Raw genomic sequence first — 15,518 nt, 5'->3', positions numbered from 1 at the left:
CTGTATGCCAGATACTCAACCATTATGGGATTCAGTTGGATGACTAGAAGTCAATGAAGCTCTTCAAAGTCTCAGACTAGTAGGTATTATTACCAGTCTGCATTTCTCCTCTTTATTTTGCAGGCACCCACGACAAAATCCATTCCAGAACCTGAAGGTTCTCCTGGTCTCAGACCAGCAGCAAAACTTCCTGGATCTGTGGTCTGAAATCCTCATGACAGGGGGAGCAGCATCTGTAAAGCAACATTACTCACATGCTCACAAGAAAGGTACTCATTGGCCAGTTTCTCAGGCCCTGTAGTTTGGAACCCCACACCACTGTAGTCTCTAGTAGGGCTGGAAACAATTTAGGATGTCTTACACTACTAAGCCTAAAGGCAAGGAAAGTACAGATACTAGCCTCTCCTTAAACATAGTCTAGAAAACCTACCTCTTAGAGATGGAGATGCTGCAGCAATTCAGGACACAAGCCCTCAGCTGAAAGGGGGAATCAGGCAATAGTTGCTCCTGCACTTTCTGCAGGCCACTAAGTCCTAAGCCTAGCTGGATGTAGGCCTTAGTACTGACAGCTGAGGTCAGGACTCATGGTCATCTAGTCCTGCATGTAATGGTTACTGGTTTTCTGTTAATTTCTATCTCAACTAGAAGGAATTGCTTACTGGCAAGGTGCAGCATTGCTGTAGACCACTTCTCAGCTTGTACAAAGAGAGAAGGCCCTGGCTAGGAATGTGAAGACAGATTCATAGTGGCAAAATACACTGATCTGCTGCAGAGATCCTTTTTCTTTCTACCTGATGTATGCTTGTCTTTGCTTCTGTGCAGATCTCGCTCTGGGTCTTTACGATGTGGTGGTGACTGACTTTTCCTGCCCAGTTGGTGTCTTGAAGTGTGCAGAAGCTTTACAGCTGCCTGTTGTCTCACAAGAGTGGGTGATCCAGAGCCTTATCGCTGGGGAGAGAGTAGGCTACAACAAGCACCCAAAGTACAAACATGACTATGTCCCCCACTAAAGCAAACCTTTGCCCCGCTGTCTCCATGTTGTGCAGGCTGTGTTTTAATCACGTTTTAAATGTTTGTGTAATTGGACAGTGTGCATGGATTATTGTATATAGTTTTATCTGCTGGACTTTTATGATGAAATAAATGTTCAATCTCTTGTGGTAGCTGCTGAGCCTCCTCATCTATTTAGTTATTCCTGGTCTAAGCCTCCAGAGGAGGGCAGAGAATAAAGAAATGCTTACATTTCTCTGAGCTGAATAGCACTAATTCTACTCAACACAAAACAAATTGTAAAGGAAGGGAAAGTCTGTCACCACCACAGGGGTAGACTGGAAGGCCCCTTCTGCCATTCACCCAGATGGAATTAGAGCAAAATTTCCATTAGAGCAAGGTTAAAAAACCTCAGTAGCACGCAAGCAGTTCCTGCCAGATGCTGCTTTTTGTTGAAGGAGGACACTGTGCAGTGTGCCACTCTAGTCCCTGTGGCACCTGCGTGCAGACACTGACAATATTCCACATAATTGCATGACAAGATGGTTTTATTTTGGTTCAGCAGGATAGTCACTAGTGGCATTCTAAACAGGTGTGAGTGGAAACAATACACTTAGAGCTGACATGCTAGTTAAGTTTCTCCTTACATTTTAGTTCTAACACACTTTCCAGGAAGCAGAGAGAGGTTTGTACTTTAAACAGGGTAAAAAGCTCTTATTTCTCTCTTGCTTGTGTGCTAAAATCACACACATCTTTATAGTGAAATCATATGTCATCACTAGTGGCTTCTTTGCCTGTACAGAGGTGCTAGAGTAGTGTGCTGTATGAGAAGAGACTCTAAATCTATTCCTTCTCACCCTCTTCTTTCACCTCAATCTGCTCTTGCAGTAGTTTCACTTAGCTGAAAGCATGTAACTTGATGAGCAGACACTGAGTACTGCACAAGAGGGACTTCTGAATGCAGGCAGAACTTCATTCACAGTCAACAACAGACTACCTCCTCCCTATGCCAACGTGCAGGCTGAAGACTCAACACAGAGTTCCTGTTGCTTCTTCACTTTCTGAAGAGACACAGAGTGACTCCCTAGAAGCATCTGTAAGTATATGCAGGGCTGCAGAATGGATCTTCTGACTGGTTCAGAAAAAAAAGAGTAGCTTTCTGCAGCCACTGGGCAGCCTCACGTTGAGGGGCACTTCCTGTCAATTGCTTTTGAAACAGCTACGAGGAATAAAATCTGTTGAGTGCAAACTTCCCTGGAGCAGCAGTGCCCACTGCTCTGACACACCTGGTCACAGCCAAGGGAAGGTCTTAGTGCTTAAACACCAAAGCTGCAAGAGAAGGGTACAGTATTAACTTCAACTCACAGCATGTGAGTTAGCAACATGAGCCAGCAGCTGGCTCATCATGCTGATACAAACTTGGAAAAAGCATGTGAACACAGAAAATTAACCCATGCTGCTTTATTACCTTTCTGCCTTAACATCTCTCAACACTTCCTTCTAATTGCTTTAGCTTACACAACTAATAAAAATGACTTATTGACCCCTCACATCATTTTGTACTTCAAGTACACTAGGACAATGCTACAAGTGACCCTGAAGATGTTCCTACCTGCCCAAGGTTCCTCCAGCCTGAGTGTAGTATTTGTTATAATCCAAGCGCAGCAGCAGTTGAGCCAAGTCAGAGTTTATCTGATGGTTGCGAACGCTGGAGAGAATCATGAAGAGAAGTGATGACTGGCGACTGAAGCCCTAAGAATTAGAGGAAGTCAGTTCTGGGCACTCTCAAGAGAGCAAGCAAGCGAGCCTTTCATTTCTGTTCCTGCCTAAACAATCCTTTAACAGCCTGCAGAAAAGGGTCACTGGAAGAGAAGTAATGCTTGCTGTCCAGCGTAAGGTAACAATTATTGGGTGTTAGGCATCCAAAAGCAGGGGCAGAGGCACTGACTGATGCCCACCTCCTACCTCCTTTCTATTCCAATAGGGTGATTTCTGCATTTCTGGACACGCTCCTCAGGAACAACTGATTAATTAAAATCATTGTAAAGACTCACATAGAAGGTTTCAGCTTAAACTTACTCCTATTCTACAGCTGTTAAAGCCAAGAGGACTGCTTTGGCAAATGCTTGCATGCAAGAAGAGGTCCACAGAAACACAGACTCACCTTTACCAAGATACTGAGCTGTGCAGCTCCCCGTTCATCTAATGGGCCCAAATTCTGACTGACCAGAGAACAAAAACTATGACAAAGATCTAGAATTTCATTTAAGCAGTGGAAAACCTGCATGGGATAAAAAAAGTACAAAATAATAGTTTAAACAGAATTCAAATCCAGAGAAAGCTGTTCTAAGCACCTAAGAATTTGCAGCATTCACAATCAGGGTGTTCCTGATGCCATGTGTTTAATCAGTAAGGAATATGTTAAGGCACCTCTAGCATTCTTGCAAGGTCTCCTACAGAAGAAAGGACTAAAAAGTTAGTGATGTCCAATGAGCAAGCCATCACTGCAGATTCAGGACTGAGAAGGAAGACTACAGAGAAGGAAGAGATGTGGCTTGAGGCTTTGATTTCATTGTTCACAATACCTGGAAGCTCTTTTCTATCAGTTGGTGAGGGTAACTTGCATTCAAGAGTGAGGCATTTGGGCAGAGCAGTAATTAACTGCTGGAACACTTAAAAGCTCCAGAGTGGACACTGTGGGATCACTCTTTCACTGATATCAACCTTCTTTGGGAAGGTTTTTGTGAAGACATGGCTTCAATAAAACTCCTGGCAATACACTGCAATATATTTTTGACTAAAAGAATGATTTAAAAAGATCTTAAAGTCCACTTGGGAGCATCTCAAGTATTTTTATCCCCTAAAGTATGAGAGGGAGTGTTTCCGAAGCCAGTCTGCATTTCAGAGTGAGCCCTCAGGAGTACTGTTCCCGGTACTATGCTAATTAGTACTTTGATAAGATTGCCTGTGAGAAAAATACAATGACAGAATATAAGTTAAGGTGTCCTGGGGTTGGCTAGGAGAGGATTAATTTTAACAAGAATCTGCCACAGCCAGGGCAGCCAACTGACTCAGCCAATGGTCAGGTATGGTATTCTCTTGCCCACTGTATAAGCAGAGGGCTGATGGAAAGGCAGAGGGTGGTTTGGGCAAGTTGCTCTTTGAGGCAGGGCCAGCTCTCAGGCATGGTTGAGTGCTGTGTTTTGTATTATAGATTGCATTGGAAGGGACCCTCAAAGTGCATCTTGTCCAAGCTCTGTGCAGTCAGCAGGCACATCTCCAAACAGAGCAGGGTGCCCAGGACCACACTGAGTCTGATCTTGACTGTCTCCAGGGATGGGGCCTCAACCATATCTCTGGGCAACCTGTTCTAGTGTCACATCTGTCACTGGGAAGAGCTTCCTCCTAATGTCCAACCTGCATCTCCCTTGCTCCAGTTTCAAATCATTGCCCCTTGTCCTATCCTTACAAGCCCTTCTAAACAGTCTTTCCCCAGTCTTCCTGTAGGTCCCATCACTATTATATACTAATTATTATTATTACTGTTTCTTCTCTTTGTGTTGTTCTACTAAACAGGGTTTTGCCTGTTTCTTCCCATCCCACTGGGGGAGTGTCTGCGTATGCGAAGTATGTGTGCAGGAGCAGTGAGCCAGCAGCTAAGCTGAGCTCTGCTGCGAGGGGGGTCTCTGCTGCCAGTGGGGTCCCTGCTGCCAGTGTCCTGAGGTTAACTGAACACTGGAATAATCTTTATTTAAAATTGCCAGGAATGCAGCGTCTATGCTAACCAACTATAAATTAAGTGATCTCAAATCACTTATCTGTTCCAGTTTATACTTGCTTTACTCCTAGAAGTGTTGTCTGCTCTGCAGGAGATTACCACTGATCTGTTTTAAAAGAGCTGCTCTGTCATGTTTGTTCCAAAAAGTGTGTTTCTTAGGGCAGCTAGAGCACTTGTAGATAAAAGCTGGAAACAAGACTTGCTTACAGGTTTTAGGAGGATGAAAGACTGCGCCAGCAGATTACTTAAGAAATGATCATGAGCCAGTCGTATGCTCTCAAAGTCTCTTGTGGCATTGATCTGCTGCAGCAGCTGTGAGAACTGAGACTCCAGGACGTCTACCTGATGAATACACAGAAGACTCATTAGTATCTTGGCAACGGGAATACTTCAGGCCAGTCAGAACTTCTGTGTAAGAAACTTACTTTCCTTATTGCTACCCTTACCTCAGAGGCTGAGGATCACCTTCTCCTTATCTCCTGAACAGGGAATTGTAGATAACAGTAGCATACAATTGTGGGGGGGAGTAAGAAAGACTATCTTTGATGCCTAAGTATTATTAAGTAGAAAGGGAAATGGTCACTTTCTTTAAGGTTAACTACTGACAAGGTACTTCCTTGTAGTAATCTCTGAATTTTACACTGGGAGATACTACCTGGAGTCTCCAGGCAAAGGCTGCAGTGCAAAAAGCTCAGCCATCTTATCTGGAGAACCTAGAAAGCCAAGCTCCCTCAGTTCACCTGTTATGGCTGTTAACAAAATGATGTGTAATGCCCACAAAATCATGTTACTAGTAACTGGTGTTCACATTCAAAAAGTCTCTTTTTTACTTCCAATGGTCAAAATATGACTTCTTTTAATTCTTAAAAACACAAATGACAGCCCCTGACAAAACTTAATTCAAACTGGAGTTCACTTAGAGGAGCAAGAGAAGCCACCAGGATGGCACCTTAATGATGATACTTGATAGATGACACTGGCTTCTCACAAATGCTGAGTAGCACTAGAGAGCCAAAACTCCTGCATTTCCAGCAACACTCTCCATTTCACACGTCCAGAAACTTTATGACTGTAGCACTAAGTTTGGGAAGTCAGAGAAAGTTCTAGACTTGTTCAAAGAGAAATTGTGATTTCCTTAAAGTAGAAAGAATCCTGACCTGCAGATAATACTGGAGGTTGTCCACAAGGAAAGCCATGTGGTCCCTCAGACGCCACTTGATGGCATCAGTTCTGTTAGATTTCAGGTGTTTGCGTTGCATCTGGAGAGCCCAGCAGTGCTGCAGCTCAGCCTGGACTCGTCGTACACTCAGCAGGTATTTGAACACAACGTTGTACCTAGAGTCAAAAAATAGCAAGTTGGTCAAGACTAAAACCTTCCTTGGGTGCAGGTGCTGGTGAACATAACAATGCAAGTCTGGAAAAAGAAACAGGTGGTGGCTGTCTGCCAACAGACAGGGTAGGTCAAATGATGGCTCATCTCATAGTAAAGTTTTCTGCTTGTATTGGTTACTGATCTAAAATAATACAAAGGTAATTTCACCCTAAGAAGGGAAGAACTGACAATGTTTTGTCTAAGTAACACTGTTCATTTAGCAGATCTGCCAGCAATTTGCTGGTCTTACTGCCACTGCAACAAATACCCTCAATATGATCAGGTGAAAAGAGGCATTTTAAGCTTCAAAGAGGAACATCAACTTTTTACCTGTCTCTCCAAAAAGAGGGAAAGCCTCACAGCACATTAGTGGGCACCTGAGATCAGGGAACCTACAGATGTATATACAAAGACCACACTTAGTACTTACTTCTCCAGAACAGCAGGAGTAAAGAGAATGTGCAGTGGCCACTGAACTTTGTAAGAAAGGCCCAGAGCTGCCCATCCAGATGTGGGGGCTTCGCGTGGAGATAACTCCCGGGAGGGCCCTTCACGAGTCTGAGAAGCATCTGAAAACAATTGAAGTGATGAATTAAATAATTTTCTCAGTCAAGACAAACATGGTAAGAAAGAAAAGGGGAAAAAATAGAATAAGAAGACCTAAAGCAGGTTAGGCCATCACACAGGGCTGCAAAGGAAACACTTAGTATTTCTTTAACTTCAGAGAAGGCTGTGTAGCAACACTTGAAAACAAGGTCATTACTCCCCTCTTAACTCACTAATAAATATACAAGTAGATACCTTTATGCTCCTTGCCATGATACTCGATGGTTAAATGAAGCAGAGGAAGAAGGTTGTCATCATCTAACAACACTTTATGAGCAGACTGCTGAAAGGCAACGTTGACATCTGACGAGAAAACACAGATAGCAACAAAAGATGATGCAGCTACTGCTAATTTTGCACCTATTCATTATTTATGCTTGTCCACAGAAGACCAAACTGACATGCTACTTCCACAAGTTTAAAATATGAGGAGAAACCTGCCATTAGGAAGTTTCTGAGATGTTATTTTCACCCACTGTGTGAGACAAATCTAATTCTGAAGTGCTGTTTGTTCAAAACTAACAACATCCAGAGGATAAGACACAGCTCTTCTGTGCTGGATGTGGCTAACCATCTTCCTGCTATATATACCCCAGCAAGGGCAGCTCAGTAAGTTAATAAGCAACTCTCACCATGTTCAGTTACAGCCGTGGGTGGTGTTTTTAGCATGTGCTGTGCAGTGTCAATGAAGGCTTGAAACAGCTCACCTCTTCCCAAAAGGTAGAAGTCTTTTATAATCTGTGGAGATCATGTTTTTGTACATAAGCATTATCAAAAAATAAGCAGAAAGTTTAAGCATCCATTTTCAGTACTGCTTGGACAACAACTGCCATTTTAAAACACATCTGGAAAGCTCTGGATTTCACCTAGTGCCCAAGAAGTCTATGCTGCTAGTGCTTCAAGGTGCAAACCACAAATGCATATCCCTCTGACTCAGTGCTCATTCTTAAGACCCAGAAAATTAAACCAGTTTTACCTTGAAGAACATGATACAGAATCTAAGACACTATAGTATGTCATGGGGAAAAGCCACTAAAATAGAAATGAAATATAAAAGAAATTACAGCTGCTTTAGCAAAAACAATCTATCAGGTACATTACCTTCAGCTGTCCTAGCAAATCTGATTCCTCCACCATCAGTTTCCAAAGATGCTAATGACAAACAGAAACAAAAGAAACCTCCTCAGATATATCTAAATCGATTCAGGGAGAACAGGAGCTGTGCTAAAATACTTGTGTTGCATACAGAGAAGTACCCATGTAAAATGCTATATAAAGCATAAGAGAACATCCTAAGAATCCTGTGTGTAGGCAGTCAATGCTACCAGTTAGAACACTCTTTATGCACACCAGTAAGAAACTAAGAAACCTGAAGGAAGGCTCATGATAAAAAAAATAAACCCTTAAGAAACCACTTCCACTCCAGCTTTGCTGTCACATCTCTAACCTCCTCATCTTCTCGGGTTGCACTCTCTGCCTCAAAAATTGCCACAGCAAAGAATTTGTCCAGTTAGAGGTCATCTATTATGCTGAAAGCATAAAAAGTTCTAAAAGCTCTTCAAGTGAATTAAAAAAAACAATCATAAAGTTCCCTTTCTCCCATGCACAGTATTTGTTAATGTCCTTCTGTCACTAGAAGCTGCGGCAAGATGAAGCTCTGAGCCCCATAAGAACATGACAGCTACCTGCAGCATTCACACACTTCTTCAGTCACTGAAGAAGTCATTCCCAAAACTGAAGAGCTCCTCAGCCTGCACAGTAATTATCCTTCCTAAGATACTTACCTCAGCAACAGTGCTCCGTATCCAATCAACCACTGACTCAAAGTCCACTAAACTAAAGAGCGGTTGCTGCTTGAGTCGATGTAGCTCTGCAGCAAAAGTGTCCTCCTGGTTTTTTAAGATGGAGCCTGTGCAGCAATGAGAAAAGTGTTTTAGACAATAAAAGGAATACCATTTGGAGAAGTGCAGTCCCTTTCCAGCACAAAAGGGCAGAAAGGCTGCTCAGGCAAGCACTGTTTCAGGTCTTGGCTAGGAATGTGAAGTTGAGGAGGCCTCAAAGCACAAGTACCAAGGCAGAAGATAACCAATGCAATTATAGTTACAGAATGAGCCCTCGACAGAGTTATCAGGAAAAAACCCAACACATTTTCTATGTAACAAAGTGCCACCAACAGTCCTTTCCCTAGGATGGAGCTAGATCTTTGAACCCATGCCTTTTCTGACACATTGATGCGATGGCCTGGCTCTCCATCTACTTCTGCTCCTTTTAAATCTATCCTACTGCTTGAAATGGGTGATTTTTATTACTTTTTTGAACCAACTAAGGTAGAATTAGTTTCACCTCTCTTCTATTAAGGCAAGAAAACAGGTCTGTTTAATTGGACCTTTGTTCTCTGTAATGTCACTCAAATCATCTGAGGGCCTTGGCATAGACATGCTCAAGATAGAGCCTTCAACAGAAGACCTCCCTCAAGCTGCTGTGGGAATAGATCTGTAAAACCATCTTCAAAGAGAACAATCAGCTGGATTGTCTCTCTCTTGCTGTCTTAAAGACTCCGTCTTGATAATTTGTCTTACACAGGGGCATCTGAGGCTACCTTGCAATGAATCTCACCTGTGGGTGAATTTTAATTCTGTGACATCGTTCTACAACATGTGTGCTCAGAGCAAGAAACGCCCTGGTGTCTCTCTGCACTCTTCAGGGACAGAGATACAAACTGAAAAGAAAACAGGACCTTTGCAGTCACTTTATTTATCCACAGCAAATCACACAGTGACTTCTTGTTGGAAATTAGGGAGGACATGTTTGGAAAATGCCTTCATGTGCTCATTCTGGTCTTACATTGCTCCTTCCCTTGTAATCAGTCAGAAGAACAGTGGGACCACTGCTCTGTCCTGGCACAACCACCTGTATGTTCTCAAGGACATCAGCCAGTAGTCAGTGACTTGAGGAATTCATTCATACAGCACTTTGGCAGATACTTGTCAGCCACTCATAAATGGGCAAAGGCTGCAAGAAACATGCTCCTTACCTTTTCTGGTCAGGTTAACGTTTTGATTCTCAAACATCTGTACAGACTCTCCCACAAAGAGGATTTTCTCAGCAACCCGCACAGGGATGTATGAAGGCAGCATTTCAACTCGCAGAGAAAACTGTTTGAGAGATGGAGCCAACATGTTCTCCTCCTCAATCAGGCGCTGTCAGAGACCCCAGGGAAAAAGACACCAAGTGAAAAAACAAACTGTTACAAAACCAGAGAGAAAAGGTATACAAAGGAGGGCTGAGGGGAAATCCAGGCACATTGGAACTAAGAAGAAAGGCAGCAATCCTGATCTGCACCATTTAAAGTAACTGCCCCAAAACTATCTTGTCTCTGTCCTTTATGCCTAGCTGCAGCCTGTTACAATATTCTGTTAACTTCCCACCTATCAGCTCTCAGTATGTGCCCAGCCTAGCACAGCTCACACTGAAGCATCAGACAATCAATCTCTAGAGACCAAAGGATGCCAAGCTATGACCTGCAGTCTTACCAGGTCCTGCAATTCCCGTAGCTGTTTTCCTGTAAGTCCTCCAATTCCCAGGTCATCATCATCTTCTTCAGGTTGGCTGGGGACATTTCCAGAAGAGGGGCCTTGTTTGATAAAGAACTCTTCATGTTGGTCTAGTAGCAATCCATGCAGCATCCAGGCAGAGAGCTGCTTATACATGACTCCATGACATACAGCCAGAATCCTGATGTCAAGAGCAATAGACAGTAAGGCCTCTGCATGCAGGAATCAAGACATCATAACCTCCTTGTACAACACTCTGCAAAGCCCAGCTAGTCGGGCAGGCAACAGAGCAAGTGCTAAACGGTTGATGTGGAATGGTCTGGGTTTTTTTTTCTTGGGGGGAGGTTGGTGTCTGTTAAAGAGAGAAAGGTGGAGCAATCTCTTGCAAACCTACACTAGCATACCCTGTGAACACATGCCTTCCCAATACCTGCTAGTACACCAGAAATTCAAGTAAATTTGCAGTGGTTCTCCATCCTGCTGTTTCTACTCAATTACCACATAAACATGAAAATAAATTACCTTTTCAGAAGCCTGGCTTTCTTCTCAGGGGCACACAAACCTAGGAACACTCAGTAACATTTATTCTTTTGAAGAATATTTTTTTTAAAAAAATCAGTAATAGGTCTCCTGTATGCAAAATAGCTCAGATAGACCTTGAAAGAAAAAAAACCCAACAACTTAGAGCTGAACTTTCCAGAGTACTAAGTCCAAAGTATGGAAAATTCCTGCCACGAGCCTGCTTTAGGTAAGTGGGGGGGGCTGCGTCTCTTTTCCCTGCATGCTACTCCTACTTTTTTTATCATGCAAGCCTGGTTTGCATGTATTGTTTTCACAAGTAAGATAAAAACTTTGGCACTAATTTCAGAAGAATTAAATATTAGCTGTGTTTACATACTTTTCAAGAGCACTGCGAACAGGAGGCAACCCCCCACAGCTATGTTTGTGGACTGTTTCCAGTATCTGACATCCATGAATCTGCAGAAAGAAAACATGGTTTGACTAGATCTGTTATTTGGACCTGTACTGACATTTTTCAGACATTTAAACACTATGCTTTCACCTAACAAGAAAATGCCTCAACAAGCTGCAGGTATTTTACAGAAGGAACAATGTAACATACTCCACAGTGAAGAAAAAGGCCTCCTATGTGTGGCTGTACAACAAGCTGCTCTCAAAAACTTCCTTAGCGAAAAGTATCTCTGGAGTCTCAAAACATTACCTTCTGCCTTTTTTTTTTTCAGTTGACAGTGGGAGAAAACAGACTCAATAAAGAAGAAATTCCAACCAGCAGTACCTCTTAGTATGAAGTGTATTGTAATTATAAAATGGAAGTTATCAAAGATAACAAAGACTCAAATCCAATGTAAATGGCTTTGTAAAATAGTTTTTCAGGACTTACAGCTGCACTAGGAACAGAGTACCCATTACTAGGAACAGAGCACCCATTACTGAAAACACATTCCCAGTATTAAAGGTCTGGGATGGGGGCAGAAAGAACTTTATAAGGTAAAGAGGAAACTTGTTACAGGAAATCAGCTACAATTTTACTGTACCTTCTGAGTCTTGATCTGTTCCACCACGACCATTACAGAAGGGAAGAGCAAATGAAACTGCAGAATAAGCATAATATTGAGTTAAGTTGCTAAGCCAGAGAAAGAGGAAAAAAAACTATATTTAAGTATGGACGGCCGCCAATTACAACAATTTAATGGCATTGTCATCTGTTCTTACCCACAAATTAGAAACATGACATGAAAATCTCTAGGAAGTATTTCCTCCCTCCTCTGGACCAAGATGCATAATGCTACTATACTCCAGTTACAGTTCAGCCCAAACACAGGTTCTGAGGAATGTGAGGGACACGGTGGAGGACCTAAGCTTTGTGTCAAAGTACAAGCCATCCTCTGAGCATGATTAAGGGATTACAAAATGTAGAGAAGTTGCAAAAGAATGACATATGACAGACTAACCCTTATTTATCCCACCCATGTGCTTATTAGACTCAAGGAGTGATAAGAGTAACCAAATAGTACTACCTGCTTATTAACATGACATACCTGGTCCAAGGAATAATTAACATGTGAGATAGAAAGATGTGGGTCAGCCAGAAACTGTAATAACAACAAAGCAATTTATGAAAATTAAAATAAGGTATGGATAAGTAAAAAAAACATGTCTACCTCTGTATTACCAACCTTTAGTTCCTACAGCCTTCCTCCCCCTCATATTTTTTGACTGTGTCCCATTTTAGGCTATAACAACCACTGAATAGTGACAGTACCCAAGACATGACAACTACTAATCTAGCAGAGATTACTCAAAACCTTTACAACTGAAACAGAAGTCACAACAGTTGAAGACAGCACTGGGCTCTGAGGCAGATGGGGCACTACTGAATTGAAGGTAGAGGGGACTTAATATATTGCAACGAAGAGTCATTTACAACGTATCTCACAGGAGTACTTTGGAAGACAACCCTGATGTGAAAAGGAAAATACTTTAGCTACTATTACTTAGCATGCTAACTGCAGAAATGACAGCTTTCCACAACTGGTGAGCAGCAGGACAGCCTCTTGTTCCAAATCTCTCTTTTACCTCTTGTTCTAGGTCAAGTAGTGCCTGTCGATATGGCTGCAGCACTGAATCAAGACCTGTGCAGAAGGCTCGCAAATAAATCCCATGTAATCCACTCTGGTTTTGCTGAGATGGATGGTGGTCCTGAAACCAAAGAATAAAATCTACATCACTTGCCCAGTCTAAAGAAAAATGGAGGTTCTCTGCAGTGTTACACCAGCAGCCAGCGCTCCAAACACACTGACGTACACCTCAGCCTACCACAGGGGCCAGGAGTGAAAAAGAGGAGGGAAAAAACGTTACAAAGACGGTTACTTGAGCAGACTTATATTTAGCTCTGTTGAGGACATAGGTAAACATCGGGAACATTGGTAACACCAGCGTTTCCTTCTACTTGTGCATGCCTCTTGGGTCTTAAAGCTCTTCACAACCCATGGGGAGTCACTGCAACACAGGGATGAGCACCCTGTACAGTTCACAATGCCTGTCCAGCCTGCAGCGACCGGAAAATACTAAGTGTGGTTCCCAGGAACTAGGTTCTACATTGGGCCCATCCTTTTGCGTCCTGCTTTATTTGCATGGCACTAAGCTTCCTGGCGCCCTGCTCGGGTACGCGCTGCAGGGCACCCGTGTCCCCGCTGCCCGGCACCCGTGTCCCCGCTGCCCGGCACCCGTGTCCCCGCTGCCCGGACAGCACTGCGGTGTGGGGCGGCGGCCCTGACCTGCTGCTGCACATGTCCCGTGTACTGCTCCACAAATTCGGTGAAGCGGATGTAGTCGGTCCCGAGGCGGCAGAGACGGTTCAGGACGCTGGTCTCGCTAGGGTGCAGGAATGGTAGCTCCTGAGACACCTGAGAGAAGAAATAGGGGTGAGGGGCGGGGCGGGGCGGGGCGGGGCGGGGCAGGGCAGGGCTGGACGGGCCAGGCCGGGGAGGATGTGCAGGGCCGGGGCGGTCGGTCCGGTCCGTACCTGCAGCCCAGCGCGCTTGCTCCAGGTGAAGACGGCTCCCGGGTACCCGCTCAGCGCCAGCAGCAGCTCGTGAATCATCCCGGCCCGCGCCGCGCCGGCTGCTGGGAGGCGCGCAGGGGCCGCCGGGAAGGGCTGGGCGGGCGGCGGGCGGGCTGAGGGCGGTTCCTCGCCTGTCTGGAGGGAAGGGATCTGTGAGAGGGCGGGCGTCGTGAGGGAGGTTCCTCGCCTGCCTGGAGGGAAGGGGTCTGTGAGAGGGCGGGCGGGCTGAGGGCGGTTCCTCGCCTGTCTGGAGGGAAGGGATCTGTGAGAGGGCGGGCGTCGTGAGGGAGGTTCCTCGCCTGCCTGGAGGGAAGGGGTCTGTGAGAGGGCGGGCGTCGTGAGGGAGGTTCCTCGCCTGCCTGGAGGGAAGGGGTCTGTGCGAGGGCGGGCTCCTTGGCTTTGCTGGAAGAGTCGCCAAAAGCAGCCGACCAGGCTGGGTCGCGCCGTGAGGGATGTCCTCTCTCTTGTCCTCGGCGCTCTTGGGGCGCGCTGGCGCTCGCTTGCCGCAGGAGAACGGTTGAGTAACGCGGGTGGCTGTGGTGTATGTGCTGCTCCGCGAGTTCTGCCGGGACAGCAGCGAATACGCAGCCTTCTAGGTTGAATTTTGGTCTTGGTATTCACTTTGTCAGTGGCTTATCAATGCCAGTTTTACCTTTCTCTGTTGATTTTATAGTTTTCCTTCACCTTCTCTCTTGACCCACGCAGTCTTTTATCAAAATAACTCATTTCCAAAGTTGTGGAATTCTCTAATGAGCTCGTTTGTAGCAATCTCCTCTAAATTTTCTTTGACCTGTTTTTGGCAGTTTTTTACTCTTGAGAAGAAATCAGTGTTAAGCATCATGTAATGTGTCTGTTAACTGCCCATTTTAAATGTCTATTTAGTTCATGATCAGCTTGTCATAATGAGGTCTGAAACACAGGAAGAACTTCTGTTGCCTTCGTGCAGGGATGAATGAGTTCCTACTACATTGCCTCACTTTAGAAAGATTATTTTTCTTTCATACAGTCTCTGACACATTCATTTGCTTTCTATAGTTACTGTTATGTGTAACTTGGGAGCCTCAGTAATGTAATCGTGGAATGTATTAGTATGATAAAATGGCCCTTTTTATACTAACAGAACCTTTTGTTATCCGAGTAAAGACTGTGTGGCTAGGAAACCTGTTGTTCATCACTGGGCCAGGAAAGCTACGTGCCAGTCCTGTTTGAAGTTCAGCGCTGTTGGCTCCAATCTTGCAATGCTGAAGTCAGTGGCAGTACTTCTCTTGTTTGTGAAAGGCTTTGGTTCAGTCCCATGCTGCTGACTAAAAGTTCTGTGCTGACAGATCGGCTTTGATTCATGCTGAATTGAAATCCTCTTTTCAGTAGATCATAATGCTAAGCATGTTATAGGTAGCTTTTAGGTAGTTAAATAGGTAATGATGGCTCAATAACTGACAAAAATGTTTAATCTAAATATGTATGTTGGTGATATATTTGTATAGGACTGTTAATGTAATGCTTTTATTAGCATAAGTAGATGCTACACATTTTGTCTGTTAGAGAAGTTTTGAATCTAAACAGAGTCATCCTCTGCAGCCAGAATTTAATCTTTCAGAAGCATTCCTTCATAGAAAGTGAAAAATCCTTCCT

The 15,518-nt window shown here is 44.1% G+C and overlaps 2 protein-coding genes across 4 annotated transcripts in view; one reads left to right on the top strand and one right to left on the bottom strand.

The window, feature by feature from the left end:
* Positions 1-1,163, top strand: part of TP53BP1 (tumor protein p53 binding protein 1) — a 37,419-nt gene extending 36,256 nt beyond the window's left edge. For all 3 annotated transcript variants that reach the window (XM_064157747.1, XM_064157746.1, XM_064157745.1), the window contains exons 26-27: positions 124-269; positions 823-1,163. In XM_064157747.1, the coding sequence (XP_064013817.1) occupies positions 124-269; positions 823-1,010 (334 nt within the window). In that variant the 3' untranslated portion in view covers positions 1,011-1,163. The remainder of the gene's footprint in view (positions 1-123; positions 270-822) is intronic.
* Positions 1,164-1,520: 357 nt separating this feature from the next.
* On the bottom strand, positions 1,521-13,956 carry TUBGCP4 (tubulin gamma complex component 4). Its single transcript, XM_064157751.1, has 18 exons — positions 13,848-13,956; positions 13,600-13,728; positions 12,899-13,021; positions 12,361-12,414; positions 11,857-11,913; positions 11,199-11,278; positions 10,280-10,481; positions 9,781-9,946; positions 8,531-8,655; positions 7,848-7,898; positions 7,379-7,484; positions 6,942-7,049; positions 6,571-6,709; positions 5,926-6,103; positions 4,976-5,110; positions 3,155-3,271; positions 2,603-2,742; positions 1,521-2,319 (listed from the first exon to the last, which is right to left on the bottom strand). The coding sequence occupies exons 1-18, from the start codon at positions 13,923-13,925 to the stop codon at positions 2,307-2,309; spliced, it is 2,001 nt and encodes a 666-aa protein (XP_064013821.1). The 5' UTR covers positions 13,926-13,956; the 3' UTR covers positions 1,521-2,306.
* Positions 13,957-15,518: the final 1,562 nt, after the last annotated feature.

This window comes from Pogoniulus pusillus, chromosome 17 (assembly GCF_015220805.1).
Source record: "Pogoniulus pusillus isolate bPogPus1 chromosome 17, bPogPus1.pri, whole genome shotgun sequence".
NCBI classification, from domain to species: domain Eukaryota; kingdom Metazoa; phylum Chordata; class Aves; order Piciformes; family Lybiidae; genus Pogoniulus; species Pogoniulus pusillus.
This window is presented reverse-complemented; position numbering and strand designations above follow the sequence as displayed.

Excerpts from the sequence above, each read along its gene's own strand:
- TUBGCP4 (XM_064157751.1), bottom strand. The coding sequence starts at position 13,925 with ATGATTCACGAGCTGCTGCTGGCGCTGAGCGGGTACCCGGGAGCCGTC. Across the intron at positions 12,415-12,898 it reads TACTTGACCTAGAACAAGAG|TTTCTGGCTGACCCACATCT; the intron begins GTAAAAGAGAGA and ends TTGTTATTACAG. Across the intron at positions 7,050-7,378 it reads CACGGCTGTAACTGAACATG|ATGTCAACGTTGCCTTTCAG; the intron begins GTGAGAGTTGCT and ends TTTTCTCGTCAG.